The following is a 15,392-nucleotide window of genomic DNA, read 5'->3' on the forward strand; positions in this document are numbered from 1 at the left end:
TATTGAAAACACTAATAACCAAGGGCAGTAGTGTTGAGAAAATTATAGGAAACCAATAAAAACCCTACTTCTCCTCAAAAATTTCTAGCCTAGCTGATTTGGTAGTAAATTCTTCCAAATCATTGAACGGCAGATGATTCTAGGACTTAGAAAAAGGAAAACCTGCACAAGTCTTTCTATACAATGTAATCTGGAAACTAAGCATTCTGAAGGAAACTGTGTCAGTTAGGTTTGAAAGATAACAAACAATCCCCAAACTTAAAGCAACCACCATTTGCTCAACTTAGGATGCTGAGGTTCCGGGGGTTGTGCTGGGCTCAGCTGGATGGTTCTGCTGCCGCTCTTGGCTGGGCTCAGCTTGGTGGTTCTGCTGCCGCTCTTGGCTGGGCTCGGCTGTGCACCTGCAGTGCAGTAGGGTAGGCAGCTCTGCTTCTGGGAACCGGATGACTGTCAGTCAAACTGGGCCACGAGTGTCTCATCACCCAGCTGGCTGGCCTATACTTGCTCATGTAACAAATCAGAGTCCCAGGAGCGGCAGGAGGCAGGCCTCACTGTGCAAGCACTTTTCAAGTCTGCTGGCATCAACTCTGCTCCTGTTCTGTTGACAAAGCAAGTTCCAAGGCCACGCCCCACAACACTGTGGGAGGGCTCTATTCAAAGGCAGAGACACAAAGAGGTTTGGACAAAATGGGGCCATTCCTACTATGGCATATGAACCTATGTCTAAACTTCCTAATAACAAGCTTAGCAAATATGAATCCTAAGACACTATAAACAAGTAGCATTCATTCAAGGATACAAAGATGATTAAGACATTCTGTACTGTGCTGGATTAAAATCAGGGGCTTTGGGGGCTTCTTTCTAGACTTTGTTCTGTCTCTCTGTTGTCAGTTGTGCTGATGTGAGCTGGAGGCCCAGGGAGGAGAAGTGTGTTACCCAAGGGGACACAGCCATGTGGCTGAGGAGCCGGGATACAGTCTGGCCTCCACACTCTGAGCAGTGCTCCCAGAAACGGGCCCCTGGTGGCTTCCCCAGCATCTGATCAGCCACCCTCATCCACACAAGGCCCTCGAGTGCATGCCTTCCTGCCCCAGGCCCCTGCAGCCTGCCTCCTCTGTGGCACCCCTCCCCAACGTTGCCCGTGTCTTGGATCTTCCAGGCCTACAAGAGGAAGACCGAAGCAGCAAAGAAGGAGTATCTGAAGGCTCTGGCGGCCTACAGGGCTAGCCTGGTCTCCAAGGTAATGAAATCCCTGAGCACAGCTTCGATAAGCCAGGAGCCCCTGGGGGAAGCAGCAAGAACAGGGGCCCTCAGGAGTGGGCAGCAGCCTGGACCTTGGAAAGGAGGGGTGAGACCGACATGGCCAGGTCTGCAGCACACCTGCCACGTACCAGGCTCATGCCGGCCACTTTACATGCAATGAAATGCCATCCAGTTCTTCCAGCAAGGGCCCAGCACTCAGAGGGGGCAGGCAGACAGCGTGCCTGACATCATCCAGTTTGTTCGGTGCCTGCACTCGCACTCAAACTTGGTTTCACCAGTCTTCTCACCTGCCCACACCATCTTCCCCCACGGTCAACACCAGCAGTGCAGGGGGCTGGATGGCCAAGCAGAGACAGGGCTGCTATGTAGAAGATGGCATCAGGGGGTGGCAAAGGGCACAGTAAAGAGAAGACCTCGTGCAAAGGCATGGGAGCTGGGGCAGGACCTCGGCAGGTGATGGCTCTGCGGGCTGGTGCTGGCTTCACTGCTGGCCAAGGACCTCAGGAGTCCCCCTAGGTGGGGATACAAGCAGGGGGAGGTGGTTAGTCAGGTCCAAGTGCATGCCAGGGATTCTGCACAGTTCTCTGGTCAGTCCACACCACTCCCCTAAGGGCCTAAAGAGCCAGCCCAGGCTGTGTCGGGGGTTGCAAAGCCCCTGGCCTCACAGCCCACGTTCTTGCCCCCTCTCCTCCAGAGTGATGGGTCCTCTCTCCTTCCAGAGCCCCCCGGAGCAGAGTGAGAGCAAGAGCACGCAGGCAAACCCGCCAGCCAAGATGCTGCCCCCGAAGCAGCCCATGTACGCCATGCCAGGCCTCGCCTCCTTCCTGACGCCCTCGGACCTGCAGGCCTTCCGCAGTGGGGCCTCTCCTGCCACCCTCGCCCGGACGCTGGGCTCCAAGTCGCTGCTGCCAGGCCTCAGCGCGTCCCCACCGCCGCCACCCACCTTCCCGCTCAGCCCCTCCCTGCATCAACAGCTGCCACTGCCTCCGCACGCACAGGGCGCCCTCCTGAGTCCCTCTGTCAGCATGTCCCCAGCCCCCCAGCCTTCTGTCCTGCCCACCCCCATGGCACTGCAGGTGCAGCTGGCAATGAGCCCCTCGCCTCCAGGGCCACAGGTGAGCAAGGCAGAGGAGGGGCGAGTCCTTCTGGGATCCCTGGTGGAGACAAGAGGTGGCTTGGGATCTCGAACCCTGGCCCTGCCACTCACCAGCTGTGTGACTGCAGCCTTGGCGCCCTACCTCTCTGTGCCTCAACTTCCCCATCTCTGAAATCACCTTGGCTCATCCGAGGCCCCCGGCAGCAGTGAAGAGTTCACAAGCTCCAGAGCCTGGCCTATTCCAGGGCCTCCTCTTATGCCCAGTCCACCTTGGCTCCCCGCCCTAAGAGGAAGATGTGGGCATTGGCCCCAGCTCCCTGCTCTCTCCTCCAAGGTCTAACCCCCACCCCCCAATTGTTTCATAGAGACAATTCCAAGGCGCACACCACCCTGGGAGTTCATTCAGCCTAATAGTAGCCCCATTTTATAGATTGAGAAATTGAGATCCAGGAAAGGAAAGGCCTTGACAACAATGTCACCCACCCCCAGTCAGCTTAGACTATAGCTGAATTGTTTGGGCAGTTGTCTCATGGGGAAAGGGAAGAAGCTCTGGGGGCAGCTCAGTGGAAGTGTCCATCTGCAGAACGCCCGAGACGGCCCCCACCCCCTTCTGCCTTCCTTTGTTCACCATCTCCTCCTTCCCCTCCCCAGGACTTCCCTCACATCTCCGAGTTCCCCAGCGGCTCCGGGTCCCGCTCTCCGGGCCCATCCAACCCCCCAAGCAGTGGGGACTGGGACAGCAGTTACCAGAGCGGGGAGTGCAGCACCAGCACCTGCAGGTCAGTCCCCTGCCTCCGTCCTGGCTCCGGGAGCGTGGGGAACAGAGATGACAAAGTGGTCGACGCCGCTAAGGGGGACGTGGAGAGGGGACCCCCGGGTCTTCCAGAGGCTTCGTCCCACTGGGAAACCGAGGCTGCCCGTCAGGCTGCGTTCCCCCTTCCCTCCTGGGTTTCCCACCTCCCTGGGACAGTCGCAGGTGGGTTGTCGGCCAGGTTCCTGGGGCAGAGCCCTAGTGGCAGGGGCCAGGTGCCTCTGCCATGGGTCAGGGGGTTTGTGGGAGAAAGGACACGGGGGCAGGGTGGGGCAGGGTCGTGGCTTCAGCTGGAGACTCACTGACCCCCTATGGGAGCCCTGAGGTGCCCCAGAGCAGGCCCCGCCTGGAGGTCGGGAGCTGTGTCTGCCCTGTGTCAGCCAGCCCTGGCGCAGCTCTGGGCTGTCCCCAGAGTGTGGCCCCCCCTGGGCAGGGCAGCCCCACTGAGAGAAGGGGACAGCTGGGGGCACAGGAAAGGGGACCTGGGGGAGGGGCGACTGCAGCCCCCATGGCCCAGCATCCTCTCAACACCTGGGCTCCAAAGTCACCCTGGTCCTTTTGCTGTCCTGCACCTGTCAAACCCACGGTAGCTGCCCCTCCTCTCGGAAGCCCTCCTGGGTCCGCGCCACATCAGCTCAAGGAAGAGCGCCCTTCCCTGTCAGCCAGCAGAGGGGGCGCACTTGCTCCACATCCCGCCACGCTGGCTTCTGTTCCCTGGGCGGCAGGAGTCCAGGGCCACACCTGGGGAGTGGAGCCCTCAGCCACTGTCCCCACGGCAGCTCCACGCCGGGGAGGGCAAGCGCTGATGTGTGGTGGCCAAGAGGCCACAGAGTGCCAGCTGCCCCCAGCCCCGGCCAGCAGAGCTTCCAGGGGATGGGTGGGCACAGCTCAGCAGAATCCCGTTCCCTTCTCTGTGTCTTCCCAGAAGTCAGTATTGGGGTGGGGGGGGTGTTAATTTATTCGAGAGAGAAAACATCTGTGCAAGAATTCCCCATCTACTGGGAATTCTCCAAATGCCTGGGCGCTGGGAAATCCACCCAGGTTCTTCCACAGAAGTGGTGGAGTGGTAGGGCCCCAAGTACTTGAGCCAGCACCTGCTGTCTCCCAGGGTATACATGAGCAGATTTGGGGAATTGGGAGAAGAGCTGGGGCTTGAACCCAGACCCTGCGATATGGGATGTGGGCATGACAAGTGGCGTCTTAACCTCTACACCAGACGCCCAGCCCACGAGGGGCGCCTGCCCCCAGTACTGTTTGGAATGGATGGATGAAGACATGGCGATCCCCAGCTGGCCTGGGCACGGGCGCTGTTGCAATGGGCTTCTAGGACAGGGCTCCCTGCTGCACTCCCCCCAGGCCTGGAGATGAGGGGTCCCCACTGTGGTTCCAGGAGGGGTGTCCGGTTCTCCGTGGTGGGCCGTTGGGGACAGGGGTGCGGGGGACAGCTGCAGGGATCCCCAGTGGGGCAGAGAATCGGGTCCCCACGCTCCCTGGACCTGGGGTCCTGGTGGGCACCTGGCGGGCACCTGGTGGGCTCGCAGCTGCTCTGACAGCCCCTCCTCTCTCCCCCACAGCCTGCTGCCCAGGGACAAATCGCTCTACCTCACCTAATCCTGCCTCCTCTCCCTGAGGCTCACTGGAAGGGCACTGCTCGGAGCCTGAAGGGCTGAGCGCAGGAAAGAGGCCTTGGCAGGAGGCGGGTGACGACCGGACAGAGCAGTGACACGCCAGTGCCCGGGGCTCAGTCTCTCCCTCAACTCCCAGCAGCCCCTGCCGCTCACCTGCTTGCTCCAGGGGAACCGCCGACCCCACCTCTCGCCCTGCACACGGACCCCTAGGTCTGGATGTCTGGCCCCAGCCCCAGCTCACGCGGGCTGCCCCTGGCAGGGCCGCCGCCAACAGAAACCCAGCCCTGGGCGCCCGGCCCAGCCGCAGGGGTGCAGTTACGGTTTTCCGGTGTGAACTGAAGTTCCGAAAGCCTCGCTGTGGGCCCCGTGTGCGTAGCTGACTAAATGTGTTAGAACCGTGCTGAGACATCTGTGAGGTTATTTTGTTGGGGGGGAAATGTCGTTTCCTGTATGGTCAGAAGCATTTTCTATGCCCCGAGCACCTTCTTTCTTAAGTTTTCTCTGAAGGGAGTGGCTGCCTAGTGTTTCGTCTACACAGCAAGCACCCGAGCTGCTGGCCGCACGTGTGGACGGTGCTCCTGGTTCCAAGCCAACGTCCATGGATGTGCGATGGCCAGCCACGACTGTCGTCTATTTCCAAGGAAAACTGGAGGCCACTGTTGTGGTTTGTCCTGACGTGCGTGTGGCCCGGGGGTCGCTTGGGTTTCGGTTCCTGGCTCTGTCCGTGGCTGTCTCCCACCCTGGCGGACATCCATCCGGGTGCCCAGTGCTTCTCTCAGATCTCTTTGTAATAAAACTCCAGAAACAAACCTGTGACTTCTTGACCATTGTAGGCTGGGCCTCCCAGAGTGGGTTTGGTGCTGGCTGTGCCAGGATGGAGTCCCTCATGTGGGCGGGCTCGGGTAAAAGCCCCGCCTGGGGGCCGGCGCTGTGGCATAGTGGGTAAAGCCACCACCTGCAGTTCCAGCATCCTATATGGGCACTGGTTCGAGACCCAGCTGCTCCACTTCCAATCCAGCTCTCTGCTATGGCCTGGGAAAGCAGTAGAAGATGGCCCAAGTCCTTGGGCCCCCCTGCACCTGCGTGGGAGACCTGGAAGAAGCTCCTGGCTCCTGGCTTCAGATTGGCTCAGCTCAGGTAGTTGCAGCCATCTGGGAAGTGAACCAGTAGATCTAAGACCTCTCTCTCTCTCTCTCTCTCTCTCTCTCTCTCTCTCTCTCTGCCTCTCTGTAACTCTGCCTTTCAAATAAATAAATAAATCTTTAAAAAAAAGCCCCGCCTGCCCTGTGCCAGCCCAGGGGGCTCTGTGCGGGTGGCAGGATCTCCCTGACCTCAGTGTGGCTGTGTAAGGAGGTGAGAACAAAGTTGAGCCCAGAGGCCGTCAGTATCTGTAGATGGGCGCAGGGTGTGGCCCCCAGCAGCGCGGCTTGAATCTGCCCCTGCAGGAACAGAAGAGTCAGCAAAATCCCTCATGCTCCAAGGGGGACCCCAGTGTGAGGATGCACAATCCGATGTCCTAATTTCGGTACGGGTGTGCCGACCTGGGGCTCTCTCATCAGCTGGTGGCAGGGAGAGGCCCCTCACCGTTCTTGTCGGGGGTGGGGGAGGGAGTGGGGAGAGCCCAGGGGACCCTGAGTGCAGGCAGCTGCCCAGACGACTCTCTGCACTTCCTCCCCCAGATCTTGGGTGGTGGGACGGAACAAGTAACAGTCTGGCGATGGCTTTCACTGCGGGTACAGAACGGCGGCCTGGGGCCCAGCAGTAGCTTGGAGGCTGCACCGTTGCCGCTGTGACTCCGCGGTCTGGACACAGCAGGTGCTCCCAGACCCACGGGTCAGACCGAGGAGCACCGCCCCTCCTCCACTTTTGACAGCTCTCGGGGTCTCTGCTGCAGCCGGAGGAAGCTCTATCCTTGCAGATGCCAGTGGGTGGGCTGGGAGCTGTGGGAGCCGATTCCTCTGTGGAAAAGGAAAGAACCATAAGCAAAAAGCAGCCCGGGTCCCCTTGGTAGCGCCAGCGTGGAGCCGGAGCAGCTCAAGGGGCAGAGGCTCCTGGTCAGTCCCCCGGGGGTGACTTTGTCTTGGGTTCAGCTTTTGCTTCGGCCTTGGAGGGGACAGCGTCACGGGGTTGCGTTCAGCCCCAAGGAGCAGGGTGTGAGGCCATCAGACTCCTCTTCCGAGGAGACCCCTGCCCCTCGCTGCTGTGCCAGAGCTCAGGGGTCACATGGAAGTGTCCCACACGCCCAGCTGGCATCGCGGCTGCTCTGCGCCCTGAGGTCCCCAAGCAGAGTCTGCGTGCCTGCCTGCGGACACCAGGGGCGGCTACGTGGCTGCTCTGTGGCCCCGAAGGGTTGGAACAGAATCGCTGGGTCAATGGAAGGTTCAGAAAGGTGATTCCAGGGCCAGGGTGGACTCCTGTTGTCCCAGTCCATCCAGGCTGTCCTCACGGTGTGCGGGGTGGCTTATGGACAACAGATTGCCTCTCCCAGTTCTGGGAGCTGGGGTGTCCAGGACCAAAGGGGCCAGCAGATCTGCTGTCTGGCAAAAGCCGCTTTCCTGATTCGTTGACGTCCATCTCCTCACCCTATCCTCTTGTGGCAGTGGGACAACGGGGTCCTTTTAAAGACTGATTGATTTCATTGATTTCAACCGCAGAAGGATAAAGAGAGAGAGGGAGCTATCACCACTGGCTCACTCCCCATTGGCCACAGCATCCAGGGCTGGGCCAGGCCGAAGCCAGGAGCTTCTTCCAGGTCTCCCACGTGGATGCAGGGGCCCAAGCACGTGGCCCATCTTCTGCTGCTTTCCCAGGTGCATTAGTACAGAGCTGGATCGGAAGTGGAACAACCAGGACTCGAACCCATGCTCTATTATGACGTACTGGGATGGCAAGTGGTGGCTTTTCCCACTGCACCACCACGCCAGCCCCTCCGGAGTCTTACGAGGGCACAGATCCAAGTCATGAGGCCTCCACCCTCATGGCCTCACCATCTCCCAGAGGCTCCATCCACAAAATCGTCACACTGGGGGCAAGGACCTTAACAGCGAGTGTGGGGAGCCACAGACAGCACCGGCATGGTGGGTTCTGTAACCCGCCCAGGTCTCTGCTACTGGCCCTGGGTGTTGCCCTCCTGGCTTACAGCTGCCCATGGTCCAATCATTGCCCCTGGTCACCACACAATGGTGACCTACGATGGAGAAGCCCCCTGATTGGTGCCATTCACACTCTGGCGCCCCACGGGGTGGGCCCGACGCAGGTCTCCGGCTGCAGTGTCCCCCTCGCCCATGCCGCCCCCGCTCTGGTGCCTCCCGCCCCTTCTGTGCGCACTCTCTCACTGAGTGACCGAATAATGAGTCATAGCTGTAAGCCAGGACCCCATCCGGGCTCTGTCTGAGTCTGGGAAGTGGACCTGGGGCCCCACAGTGACGTCGCACACTAGGTCACTGCCTCCGGTCCTACCCACAGGTGCAAGGCCCTCCGCCCCTGGCCACTCCCCATCTTGTGCCCCTGTCTATACCGCGAAGTCTCGTGCTAACGATGAATGGAGTAGCCATGAAGACTTGATCCGACTGTGCGGTGTGGGAGACAGCCCAGAGAGGGGTCTGTAGGTCGCTGGGGCGCACCCCCTCCAGGGCTTGCTTAGGAAGCTGTGCTGGGCCCAGTGGGCTCTGTCTGCACTTCCGGGCTCACCATATGATGTGCCTTCCACCTGCCGCTGTCAGAGGCCAGACGAATGGCACCATCCGGCTTTGGCCATGAGCTGAAGCAAACCTTGTTCCTTTGCACATAGTTTTCCTCAAGTATTTTAATCATAGAACAGAAAGCTCAGACACCCACCCAAGCCTCACCCCAGGGCTCCCTCTGCTCCAGGAAGCAGTGTCCCCTGCACTCTTCCCAGTCCATCCTGCAGCACCGCTGGCCCTGAGAGCCCAGCACCACTCCACACTCCAGCCCTGAGGTCTCTGCCATGTGCGCTCCTGCCAGGCGCCAGGCCTGCTCCACTATGGTCTTGTCACAGGCCAGGGACTCCTGTGGGAATGACAGCCTCAACCCTGCAGGATCAGTGTGGACCTGGCCCGCCACCCCCAAGGCCCCATGTCACTGCCATCCCCTGGAGCATGGCCTGTTCCCACTGTCTACGGAGCTGGCCCCAGAACCGGCACCCCTCACCCATCCTGGTACCAAGTGCCTTCTGCAGATGTCCCCATGCACCACTGTAGCCTTAGCAGGAGCAGCTGGGGCCATGGCCAAGGTCCCCAGATGATCCTGCTGCCCACAAAGGAAGGGGCAGGAGGGGGTGGTGGGGACTGTGGCTAAGCAGAATGTGACCGCTCTGCCTACAAGCATTTAAAGTTGATGGTTAAGAAACACCATGCTAGGGGCTGGCATTGCGGCATAGTGAGTTAAGCTGCCAAAGCACCAACATCCCGTATGGGTGCCGGTTCCAGCCCCAGCTGCTCCACTGCCAGTCCAGCTCCCTGCTAATACACCTGGAAAAGCAGCAGAAGATGGCCCAAGTGCTTGGGCCCCTGCACCCATGTGGAAAACCCAGAGGAAGCTCCTGGCTCCTGGCTTTGGCCTGGCCTAACCCTGGCCCTTGCAGCCATAAGGGAGTTAACTGATTGATGGAAGATCTCTCTCTCTCGCTCTCTTGCTCTCTCTCACTCTCTCTGTAGCTCTCTCAAATAAAATAAATCTTAAAAAAAAAAAAAAAAAAAAAACCACACACACGCAATGCTAGCCCCAAACAAAAACCAAACACACACCTAAGTTTGCCAAAATTGCCAGGTTTTCCAGCGAAATGCACCCCAGACCATCTAGTCTGGTTTCTGGGGAAGACACGGTGAATGGCATGGGCTTTGCGACAGTCACACAGGCCTGATGTTGAATCTTTGCTTCTCATTTGTAAAACAATTGTGTCTCCAATCTAGAGCCGCTGTGAGGGATGTCGGAAATCAGGCTAAGCAGTGAGCCGGGGTCTGAGACGGAGCTGGCACTCCGTTATTATTATCATTAGTACTATTATCATTAGTACAACTACTATTATTGTGGTAAATGAGAGAGTAGCCATGGTGATTATTTTTAAACAATCTTTCTTGCAGAGCAAATTGATGAGCTCACTCTTGTGTGGGGTGGTGGCGCCTCCTGGTGGTCATCATCAAAAACTACATAAGTAACAGCCATAAGAATGGTTAGGAGCAGGGTTGGGGGTTAGGGTCGGGCAGATCTCAGAGGTTGGTTTGGTTTGGTTTGGTTTGGTTTGGTTTTTGTTTTTGTTTTTGTTTTTGTTTTTGTTTTTGTTTTGACAGGCAGAGTGGACAGTGAGAGAGAGAGAGAGAGAGAGAAAGGTCTTCCTTTTCCATTGGTTCACCCTCCAATGGCCGCTGCGGCCGGTGCATCGCGCTGATCCAAAGCCAGGAGCCAGGTGCTTCTCCTGATCTCCCATGCGGGTGCAGGGCCCAAGCACTTGGGCCATCCTCCACTGCCTTCCCGGGCCACAGCAGAGAGCTGGCCTGGAAGAGGGGCAACCAGGACAGAATCCGGCGCCCCGAGCGGGACTAGAACCCGGTGTGCCGGCGCCTCAAGGCGGAGGATTAGCCTATTGAGCCGCGGTGCCTTGAATGCAGTTCTGCTACGTGCAGGTGACACAGGTCGTTCACTTGCACACTTAGTCTCCATATTCTACCCGCCACGGGGTGGCTCTGACAATTTAATGAGACAGTATAGTATCATGCCACATGCAGTTAGTATTTAGGAGGTGCGGGCTATGAGCCCCGGCTGGCTCTAGCGAGAAACCAGCAGGATCCCAGAATTCAGAGCGTCCTGGGCCTTGCGTGGCCAGCATCCCTCCCGCTATGAGCAGGTGAGACAGGCGGGGCCCCGCGTGTCAGGATGTATCTGATTGGGTGGTGAGAAGGGGTTACCCCCGGGTGGACGCTCAGAATTCCATCGAGGCACAAGAGTCCCTGGGGTTGGGCACTGCTCTCTCCGGAGCCCTCGTTCAAACTCAAAGTCTCTGCAAGGAACTGAGTCCCAGGCTCCCGGGTGAGCGTGAGTTTCCCAGCTGCTTCCCTCCCCGGGAGGGGACACACTGTGTCGTTCACGGCGCCCACCTGCACCGGCACAGCCACCCCCAGAGAGGAGCCCCCGGCGGGGTCTGCCCTCCAGCTGCCCCCGGAGCAGCCTCCCCTATGCCAGCCCCACCAATAACCCAAGCACTGAGGGTCTGGAAACCTCGGGAGGGGCCTCCGCGGGGCCCCCAGGGTGGAGAACGCAACAGCTTTGCTTGTGTGCCTTTGGGAGAGGGGCTTTGGAGGCCGGAGGGGTGGGGTTGGAGGTGGGGGTGGGGAAGAGGCAGTCTGGCGCCCGCCAGGGCTTGCCCAGTGATGGGCTCTCTTCACCCCCGACTCGGGGCCTGCTCCCGACCGAGCAGCTGTGGGAGTCACTGAGACCCAGCGCGTTTCGCACAGGCGGGTGGACAGGCGCCTTCCTCAGGCAGCTCCTCTGTGCTTTGTGAACCATCCTAAGGGGTGGGGAGTTCGGGACAGCAGTTAAGAGGCCGCCTAGGAGACCTGCATCCTCACCAGGGGCCTGGGTCAGAGTCCCAGCCCCACTGCCAATTCCAGCTTCCTGCTCGCGGACGCCCTGGGAGGCAGCAGGGGCTGGCTCAGGAGCGTGGGTCCCTACCACGCTGGTGGAGACCTGGGCTGAGCTGTGGCCCTCTAATGTCCCAGTGGCCAGCACTGAACATTGCAGGCATTTGGGGAGTGAACCAGCGGATGGAAGCTCTTTCAGTCTCTCTCCTCTCTCTCTCTCTCCTCTCTCCTCTCTCCTCTCTCCTCTCTATTTCTTTCTTTTCTGTTAAAGATTTGTTTTATTCATTTGTAAGGCAGAGTTACAGAGACAAAGGGAGAGACACAGAAAGAGAGAGAGATCTTCCATCAGACAATTCACTCCCCCAACGGCTGTAATAGCTGAGGCTGGGCTGGGCTGAAGCCAGGAGCTTCCTCGGGTCTCCCATGTGGGTGCAGGGGCCCAAGCACTTGGACCATCCTCTGCTGCTTTCCCAGGCCTTCAGCAGGGAGCTGGATCAGAAACAGAGCAGCCAGGACTTGAACCGGAGCCCATACGGGATGCTGGTGTTGCAGGCAGCAGCTTTACCCACTATGCCAGAGCTCCGGCCCCATCTGCCTTTCAAACAAATGAAAATTGAAACATGAAAATAGGAATATTAAATCAATAATTAAAAGATCTTAAATTTTATTTAAAAGCCTTTTTTTTTAAAAAAAACACTCTTTTAAGCATTTAATTGAAGTTTAACTTAAAATTCCCAACCTTTCGGTGGGCAGATGGAAGAGTTTGGGCATATGCATGGGTGGCCGCCAGCCAGTCAAGATCCAGAACCTTCCCTTCACTCCCGAGTTTCCTCACAGTCCCGCCCCTGCCGCCCCAAGCCCACCCTGCTCTGATCTGTGTCACTAGAGCTGGCTTTTGCTTTTTCTAGAATTTTCTATAATAGCCGTGTTCTGAACGTGTCGCTCATGTGACGGCTGCCTTCCCTGAGCAGCAAGGCGTGCAAAGGCAGCTGGTGCGGCCTGATGACCCCCGAGGCCTGGGGAGAGCACAGCTGGGCGTGGCTCTTTGTTTTTTTGTGTTTTCCATTTTTCTCCTTTGAGAGTCGGAGGCGGTGTGGCTGGCTTTTGGCAATAGCGCTGAAAGCTGCCAAACATTCCCGCGCAGCTTTTCTGGACATATGCTTCCATGTATTCTGGGTAGGGACGTGGGAGTGGAGAGCCTGGATCGCAGGGGGGAATATGTTTCACTTCAGGAAGCAGCACCAAAGTGTCTCCCAAAGTGGGTGCACCGCCTGGCCAGCTACTTGGAGCCACACTAGGGACCCCTGACCTGCTGGTGCCGCCCAGGAGGGAGGCTGCGGACTCCTGCTCTGGCTCCCCCTGCAGGCTGCGAGGGGAAATGCGCAGCGAGGCGCTCCTGGGACGACCGGGACCCCAAGGCTGCCGCGGCTGGGGTGGTAGCAGGGAGAAGGCTGGTGCCTCCGAGTTCTGGGTTCAACTGCACCACGGATCTGAGAGAGGAAGTGACTGGGCCCGCCAGAGGGTGGCCAAGACCGTCACCAGCCTGGCCAGTGTCACGGGTCCATCACAGGGCCCTTCTGTGCCTCAAAGCTGACAGCTTACAATTGTTGCAACTGCGTGGGCTGCTAGGTGGGTCTCCTGCAACACACACTTAGGGACAGACGAGGACGGCTGAGCCAGCACATCCAAGACGGCTTCTGTACCCAGGCTCAGCTGGGATGGCTGAGACACCCGGGGGTGGATGGGCAGCCCTGGTGGGCTGTCCAGGGGGAGGGGGGGGAGCTGGGGCTTGCTCATAGCATCCTGGTGGGGAGGATACAGGGCTTCCTGCACGTGGTGGCCTGCATGGCGTCCCCTCCAAGTTCATGTCCATCCAGAACCTCAGAACATGACCTGACTTGAAAACAGGGTCTTTGCAGATGGAACTTCTTGAGACAAGGGCACCAGGGTGAGGGCGGAGCCTAACTCCAATGCCAGGTGTCTTGCAGAGAAGGCCAGAGGGTGCACAGAGGACAGAGGGGACGGGGTCCTAGGAGAGCGAGGCGGGGAGGGAATCTGTGCTCACACCGCCAGGCGTCGCCAGCACCCAGGACAGAGACAGGGACAGGACGGTCCTCGGAGCTTCCGGAAGGAGCCCATCCTGTCACAGCTCAGAGGCAGCCTCCCAGCCTCCGGAGCTGGGCGAGAACGCATTCCTGTGGCAGCCTGGGGATGGGCACGCGTGGCACCTGGGCACCCAGTGTGTCACCACCACCGTCCCCTGCTCACAGCAGGGCTGCTCAGCCCAGGGACTCTGAACGCATGAAGGGGCTTGCTCCTGCCTGGGCGGGGGTGGGGGAGCGATGGAGGACATGGTTCTGAGCATGCGGGATGGTTTGTCTCGAAAAGATCAATGTGTGTGCATATATGTATATGTGTATGCACATACATGTGCATGTGTACATGTGTGCGATGTGTATATATGTGTGTATGGTGTGTATATAGATTCATGTTTATGTGTGTATATGTGTGTATATACATGTATGTACGTATATGTGTATGTGTGTGGTGTGTATATGTATGTATCTATGTGTGTGTGTGTATGGTGTGTGTATGTGTGTGTGGTGTGTATATGTATGTGTGTATCTATGTGTGTATGTATGGTGTGTGTATGTGTGTATATACATGCATGTATGTATATGTGTATGTGCATGTGTGTGTGTGGTGTGTATATGTATGTGTGTATCTGTGGGGGGGTATGCGTGTATATGTATGGTGTGTGTGTATGTGTGTATGTATTTGAAAGGCAGAGCAACAGAGAGAAAGAAGAAGGGAAACAGAGAGATCATCCATCCTCTGGTTCACTCCCCACATGGCCAAAAGCCAGGAGCCAGGAACGACATCCGGGTCTCCCACATGGGTGCAGGGGCCCAAGCACTTGGCCCACCGTCTGCTGCCTTCCCGGTGCAGCAGGGAGCTGGATGAGAAGCGGAGCAGCCAGGGCTTGAGCCAGCGCTCTGATACGGGATGCCAGTGGTGCAAACGGCAGCTTCCCCCATTAGCCCATGATGCCAACCCCATGCCAGATGTTTAGCCAAACCTGGCCTCCACCTCCTGGGTGTCAGCAGCACAGGTGCCACCCCCACCAGGACACGATGACCCAGAGTGTCCCTGGACAGCGCTTGGTGTCCCCTGGGAGGAAGACTGACCCAGGATTGAAAACCACTGGGGTAAACAAGTCATCGGGCCAGGCTGACTCCACAAGAGGAGCCTGCGGAACCATGGGGGCACCGGCCCGCTCCCCGACGGCCATCAGGGGCAGCCCACTCCTTTGGGATGCCTCACACTGGGCTTGAGACTTGTAGGCCCCACTCCCCTGAGATTGTGGGACCTGGACCTGTAGCTGTAGCTTATGAGTGAGCCCCAGTCCAGATCCAGGACCTCTGGCGGCTCATTTGTTGTGGATCTGAGCTGGAGGATTCAAACCACAACACAGCCCAACCGACACCAGCTGAGAGAAAAATGGCCTGAAGCTCACAGTTTGCCCTGGGTGGGTTTTGGATTCAAACAGGTAAGACGTGAGTGTCCAGGTGTCCAGGTTGGGCACTGCAGAAACATCTAAGGGGACCCTGGCAGGCATGGACTAACTTAGGAGTGGCAGAGGCAGGATCTCGGGCTCCCTCCTGATCCCAGGGGGCATGCTGGCAGCCCCGCCATGCCACACGCTGGGCACAGCAGGTTCCCCTCACTCTGGCCTTGACACTGCTGTCAGGGGGTATGTGAGCACACTACAGCCAGAGGCCACGTGTGCACCGCTGAGCTCGCCTCGGCAGCTCAGGGTCTGCCTGGCTTCTTGCACTTTGCGCAAGCTGTGGACATTTATTTGAAAGGACAAGGGCGGGCGTTTGGCACAGCAGTTAAGACCTTGCTCGGGAAGCCCCCATCCCATATCAGGGTGCCTGGGTTCAAGTCCAGACTCTTCTGATTCCAGCTTCCTGCCAATGTGCACCCTGGGAGGC

At 58.4% G+C, this 15,392-nt stretch overlaps 1 protein-coding gene across 2 annotated transcripts in view; it reads left to right on the plus strand.

The window, feature by feature from the left end:
- Positions 1 to 5,551, plus strand: part of TOX2 (TOX high mobility group box family member 2) — a 132,600-nt gene extending 127,049 nt beyond the window's left edge. For both annotated transcript variants that reach the window (XM_062202363.1, XM_062202364.1), the window contains exons 6-9: positions 1,160 to 1,240; positions 1,983 to 2,378; positions 3,011 to 3,138; positions 4,745 to 5,551. In XM_062202363.1, the coding sequence (XP_062058347.1) occupies positions 1,160 to 1,240; positions 1,983 to 2,378; positions 3,011 to 3,138; positions 4,745 to 4,781 (642 nt within the window). In that variant the 3' untranslated portion in view covers positions 4,782 to 5,551. The remainder of the gene's footprint in view (positions 1 to 1,159; positions 1,241 to 1,982; positions 2,379 to 3,010; positions 3,139 to 4,744) is intronic.
- The last annotated feature ends 9,841 nt before the right edge of the window (positions 5,552 to 15,392 follow it).

Source organism: Lepus europaeus, chromosome 10 (genome assembly GCF_033115175.1).
Source record: "Lepus europaeus isolate LE1 chromosome 10, mLepTim1.pri, whole genome shotgun sequence".
Classification (NCBI taxonomy): domain Eukaryota; kingdom Metazoa; phylum Chordata; class Mammalia; order Lagomorpha; family Leporidae; genus Lepus; species Lepus europaeus.